General features: G+C 33.9%; 1 protein-coding gene across 1 annotated transcript; it reads right to left on the bottom strand.

Annotated features, from left to right (window-relative positions):
* Positions 1 to 1,492: 1,492 nt before the first annotated feature.
* On the bottom strand, positions 1,493 to 4,037 carry LOC107778828 (cation/calcium exchanger 3-like). Its single transcript, XM_016599139.2, has one exon. It carries the CDS (start codon positions 3,701 to 3,703, stop codon positions 1,766 to 1,768), a length of 1,938 nt encoding a protein of 645 aa, XP_016454625.1. The 5' UTR covers positions 3,704 to 4,037; the 3' UTR covers positions 1,493 to 1,765.
* Between the last annotated feature and the right edge of the window lie 2,387 nt (positions 4,038 to 6,424).

Raw genomic sequence — 6,424 nt, 5'->3', positions numbered from 1 at the left:
TACGATGCTCCCAAGTCTTAACCAAGAGTCACACAATGACTTCTTTTTGCTTTGTTTTGTTGGTGACTTCAGAACTAAATATCATGTGTCACGAAATACATGATTTACCGACGTGTTTAATAAAATGTTGTAATAAATTTTATATTATCAGGTTACCTTAATAGTTATTACATCAATCATATAATAAACGGAGACTAATTATAAAATTAGATAAGTAATCTGGTGCAATAAATTAAACTGCTTTTGTACGGTAAAAAGAGGTGTTACATTGCTATTATATTTATGTCAAAATCTTTGTAAGAATATTACCAACCAAAAAAAAAAAACTTTTTGGGATAACTAGTTCGATTTAACTAGTTCATATTTGGGTCAGCCTAATTTAAGTCTGTACATGGTCATTGGACTTCAGCATTGATACGGGTGGAAATGACACTAGGTAGCCACTTTTGAATATGATAGTTTAAAATATTCATAGTTTATAATATATTTACAAATTAGCTAATTCACCCAAACTTCAGGATACGGCGTCCTGATGTTTGAACTTCATAACATTGTGTTGTAAAGTTCGAAAATTATGTCCAGAAATTCGAATCTTATGTCCTTAATTTTAAATTAGCAGTTCAAAAATTCAGGACACTTAGTCTTGAATTTCAAATTAGCAACTTATAAATTTAGGATACTAAGTTTTGAATTTCAAATTAGCAGCTCAAAAATTTAAGATACTTATAGTCCGTTTGGCCAAGCTGCAAAAATCAGCTTATTTTGAGAAATGTTTTTTTTTCAAAAGTACTTTTGGTGAGAAGCAGTTTGTGTTTGATTAATTAGTTTGAAAAGAACTTCTGAGCAGCAATTAGTGTTTGGCCAAGCTTTAAAAAACTGCTTCTGAGTGTATTTTTCTCAAAATAGCTTCTTAAAAAAGTGCTTTTAGAGAAAAACTACTTTTTTCTGCTTCTCCAAAACTGCTTCTGCTTCTCCTCAAAAGCACTTTTTTTCTTTCAAGAAACTTGGCCAATTGCCTCAATTTTTGGCCAAAAGTGCTTTTGGCAAAAAAAAAAAGCACTTTTGGCTAAAAATAAGCTTGGCCAAACAGGCTATTAATCCTATATTATAAATTCTGGATATATTTTAAATAGCAGGGTTAAAAGTGGCTACTAGCAACAGGAAAAAGAAGCAGGACAGTAAGAACATAGAAGGCCGATTTACGCAAATATCTCTTTTTAAGTTATTCTTTAGACTTTGTCCCTACTTTCAAAAGTTGTGCAAATATAACCCTCTAGAAATCACCCCTTGCGGAAAACATTAATGTTTACTCATATATTTTTGCTCATAAAGTATTAGATTGTGGTACAATAAAAAGGTCATTTGCTAAACAACAACTAATACAAAAAGAGAATTGGCGAAACAAGATTGAACTGCATTGCTTCTGCAAAATGAAATGTAATAACTAAGTACAGTACTATTTTTCTGGCATTATATACAACATAAGAAGACATCTTTCAAATTTGTGTTGCAACATTGTATTAAGACAATCAATCTCTAAACTGTCAAAAAGAGCTTTTACTTGCAATTGCAACATCTCAGACAACTTACACAGAATAATTCCCATAGCTCTGCCCCAAAAAAGATGAGTCACTATGGAACTTTCTACTCAAAAATAATTAGCTTACAACATTAAATGAACCATCTTGCAGAAATGCTGGGCAAGACTGCGTACAATAGACCTTCGTGGTCCGGCCCTTCCTCTGACCCCGCGCATAACGGACGCTTAGTGCACTGGACTGCCCTTTTCATTAAATGAACCATCTCCCATAGCAAGCATAGCTCTACTTGATAGAAAAACTACATAAATAGTCATAAGTCCCAACCCTAACAACTTGCTCGGGCGCATATCGTTTCGAGGTAGCACGACTAGTGCCCAAACTAGTGCCAACACTAGAAATCCCATTGTGTAATACAAGCTATCATCTCTTGGAAACATATACGATTGTGGCTTCTTTGACAAAGATCCAAGGAGCATTGAGATGCCTAAACCAATAAGTGTGTTGAACATAGGCCCGGCGTAACATCCTGACATAGCAATCTGCACACCATCTGCACTATTCACTGCTATCGCGACATTTGACATTAAGTCACCCATTGAGTTGCCCCATGCCAATACAGTTAATGCTAGAATCGATGGTTTGATACCAAAGATAACACCAAATGCCACTAGCAACGCCACTAGCTCGTTAGCCACGATGTAAAACCAAATGATACTCATAAAGAATCCTCCGAAAAGCCATGGAAATAAGCATCTACGAGGCGGATGATCAACATTTGTGTAGATAAATGCAATACCTCCAAGTATACCACCAACTATAGCACCAACAACATATGCAGCGCTAGCAGGGTAGTGCAAATCGTCCTGAGTGTTCCAAAGGAACGCTAAAAGCAGGGGCGCCAACGTAGCACTGGAAACAGCATATACTTTTGACCATCTTTCCTCATCGACAATGGGAATTGTTAACCTTCTTGGAAGTGTCAATGGTATTTCTAGCAGTGAAAACAACTTGGAACACGAAAAGGAAGACGACTGATAATTCACATCGTCCTGTTCATTCCAACCCCACAAAGCCATTGGACTTTCTCCGCGATTGTCCTTCACAACTTCATCAGAGAAAATTGCCACATTCGAAAGCCACATCCAATGTGGCATCTGACCCTGTAGATGCACCAATCCATCTATAGATTCCGACTTAATAAGAGGCACACGTAAAGAATCGTGCTCTCCATCTACACTACTAGACAACATACTTGCTGTAACCGGTAACAATGGAGCAACCGAATCCAACTTCAAACTACTACTACTACTACTACTACCACGACGATTCCTCAACATCTCATTTACAGCAACAAAAACAGCATACACCAAATAAATAGAGACAAAGGCAACAGCACCTAAAACAGTCACCTTGCCTATAATCAAAAGAGCTAGAAGCGAAACGAGCGCTACAATAAAGAAACACAAATCCCTAATAAAAGATTTCTTATCAATCCTAATACATTGCTCAGCAACACACAAGGACACAGTACCAACTACAACACAGGTAACAAAAACAGCTCCACCAAGAACACTATTCAACCCCACTTCCCCAGAATCACTGCCCATAAAAGCAGCAATACTCGCAAAAACATCAGGTGCTCCATTCCCTAAAGGGAGAAGAGTAACACCAGCTACAGTTGGTGGCAGTTTTAACAAATTAGACAACTTTTCAAGACAACAACAGAAGTAATCAGCAGCGGTATTTCCCAATAAATAGAACAAACCAATCAACCAAATGGCAAGTGTCACATACCCTAAAAAACTCAAACTTTCACAGTCACAGTAAAAGAACATAAGATAATTAAAGAAACCCCCTGAATTACATTGAGGATTAACCTTTAAATACTCACATTTAGTACTGTAACCTTTATGTTTATACAACCCTGCACAGAATTTGAGATTACTAGTTGACACCCCAACACCTTGAATTTCAACAATTTCCCTTCTAACAGTACTAATTTTGAAGCTCCTAATAAAGGAATAAGATTTCTTAGAAAATGGACTTTGAAGAACATTTTGTCTATGGAAGAAGAAAAGAACCAAAACAGACAAACAAAGTCCATTGAAAATTCCACGAAACCTGGACCTTTTCCTACAGTAAAAACGGTTCAAAGCTTCCATTTTTTTTTCAATTCTTGAAAAAGATTAATTCTACAAGAAAGTGACTGGTGAAGAAAAAACCAAAATTTGGGTCTTTCAAGATTTTGAATTCTATTAACCAAGGTTGGAAAATTCAAAGGAAAATTCCTAGAAATTTAGCTGAGACAAAAATTGTCAACTGAGGATGTTATAAAGCAAAAGAAAGAGAAATTTCTAGCTGGTTTGCTACTTTTCTTGTTGAAATTTTGGATATTTTCTTGGGGTAAATTTTGAAGAGAGAAATGGTAAGAAAGGAGGAGGAGAAGAAACTGGGGAGTTAAGGTAAAGGCGCAAAATAATAGGGAGAGGGAGCCATGAAAAATTGACGCGTAGGACAAAGGAACAGAAGATTTAGCATAGGAGACAAGTGGTCGCTTTCTAGGATGAGTCGAATGTTCTTTTCGATAATTTGGGCTCTTTTGGGCCCCCACTTTCTTTTAAAATTGTTAGGTAATACTTACCCAATCATAGCGTCCATAATATTTAAATGATAAAATTCTCTATTATTTTCGTTTATATTGTTATAAATTCTGTGTCTTCTTTTATTTTTTTGGTTTTCTCTTTTGTTTTTAACGGTAAACAATTTAAATTTGTTATACTATTTGATTTAGAGAGTGTCTCGATTACTTTTAAGCTGGTCAAATCAGCTTTTAAGACCTTTTTAGCTTTTTCAATGGTTGGCAAAATTAAAAAGTGCTTAAAATAAATTTAAAACTACATAAAACAAGCAAAAAGCAGTAAGTTGGGCAACCTCAACTTATTGCTTTTTAGCTTAAAAGTTATTTCTGCTGAGAAGCTACTTTTTTAAGTCAATCCAAACGGACTCTTAATTTGACTTTTTAAATAGATTTTTAGTCGAATCATAACATTGTTGTTAGCAAATCGGAAGAGAAATATTTAGAAAACTCGATTTCTTATCTTAAGAACCTGACTCCAAAGAGAGAGAAAAATCGGACTAAAAGAGATTTCTCTTTCGACGATTGAACTTACTTTTATATCCAAATTGAAATGAATTTAAACGTCTTTGGATCCTACTTAAGGACGACTTTCACTTCTCTTTCACTTTCATATCAGGAACGTTGAGTTACACATGCAATATTTAATTTGGTATTTGTTCTGATTATTAATGAAATTCCAGTATGAAATGGATGAATTTCGCACATCAAAATTTTTTGAGAAAAGAGTTCCTATTTACACCTCAATTTTTAGTTATGATTTAAAATTACTCTTGTCAAGACAAAAATTAAAAAAAAAATCTTTAAAACGAGATGAGACAGCAACTTAAAAAATGGCAAAATTGTTAATTTTGAACACATTTTTCCTTTTTATATTTATGTTAGCGTGTCGGTTTAGCAAATAAATGGGAAAGGAGCCAGCTGGTTCTTTTATAAAGTGACTTCTCGTCTAGACCGACATATATCAGAATATTATTTCTGAAAAAAGTAATATTTATACCTGAAAAAAGTCGTTCAGATTTGTTAGGATTACGTATTTAATTAATAATAATAGCATGAATGTTGTCAGGTGGATTTGTTTTATGTCGATTAATTTGATGGAACAAGCTCAAAAAGATAGAAAAAATGATACTGTATAGTTATTCCTCAAAATATTAGTCGAAAAAAAGTGTTATATATATATATATATTCAATATATTATATATAAAAATTATATAAATTTTATATTTTTTTCTACTACCGAATATAAATAATTTTTAAACGTAATAATACCCAAAAAGATATATGAATTCTTGAAATGTGTAAAGTCGTCGGGACACTACTATAATAAGGATATTAATTAGCTTCGAGGCTAAGTTGTTGACAATATACATAGGAAAGCACAGAACTTTTCACACTTGCACGAAACAGATAAGAAAAGTTTTAACGTCTTTTTGGCTTTAACTCAGTAGGGTACATCTTCATTAACCTCTTAAACTACCAAAGTTTTCGATGAGAATTTAGCTCCCGTTAGGTAATACTAGATTTTGGCTTTATTTTTTTTAAAAAAATCAAAATATTTATTTGTTTATGAAATATAATCATGTTTTTGGGAAAAAAATTCAAAAAATTTTAAGTTCCCAAAACCTGGTTTAGGGCAGTTTTTGGGCGAATTTTTTTCTTCCACTCACAAAAATTAAAGTTTTTTTTTCAAATAAAATACATGTCTAAACACAACTTCAATTTTCAAAATTTATTTTTCAACACAATTAAAAAAAAATCAAGTTTCAACCAAATTTATGTCCAAACGCTAACTTAACAACAACAACAACAACAACAACGACCCAGTATAATCCCACAAGTGGGGTCTGGGGAGGGTTGTATGTACGCAGACCTTACCCCTACTCCGAAAGGTAGAGAGGTTGTTTCCAGGAGACCCTCGGCTCAAAAGCTAACTTAATCTATGTAAAAATTTTTTACCTTTGTTTCAATTTATTTGATTGGAAATTTTTGCTTCGGTTTTTTAGTATCTTCTTCTTGTTGTTGTTGTTACTGTTTGTTGCCACTGGTTTATTTTATCTTTTCTTGAGCCGAGGGTCTATCGGAAACAACCTCTTGCCCTTTCAGGGTATGGGTAAGGTCTGTGTAGACATTACCCTTTCCATACCCCACTTGTGAGATTTAACTGAGTTTGTTGTTGTAATTTGATTGGACGAAACGTATAATTTCGTGAAAACGAACTAATAAGAAAATAATCCCTCCGTTCACT

This window comes from Nicotiana tabacum, chromosome 10 (assembly GCF_000715075.1).
Source record: "Nicotiana tabacum cultivar K326 chromosome 10, ASM71507v2, whole genome shotgun sequence".
NCBI lineage: Eukaryota > Viridiplantae > Streptophyta > Magnoliopsida > Solanales > Solanaceae > Nicotiana > Nicotiana tabacum.
This window is presented reverse-complemented; position numbering and strand designations above follow the sequence as displayed.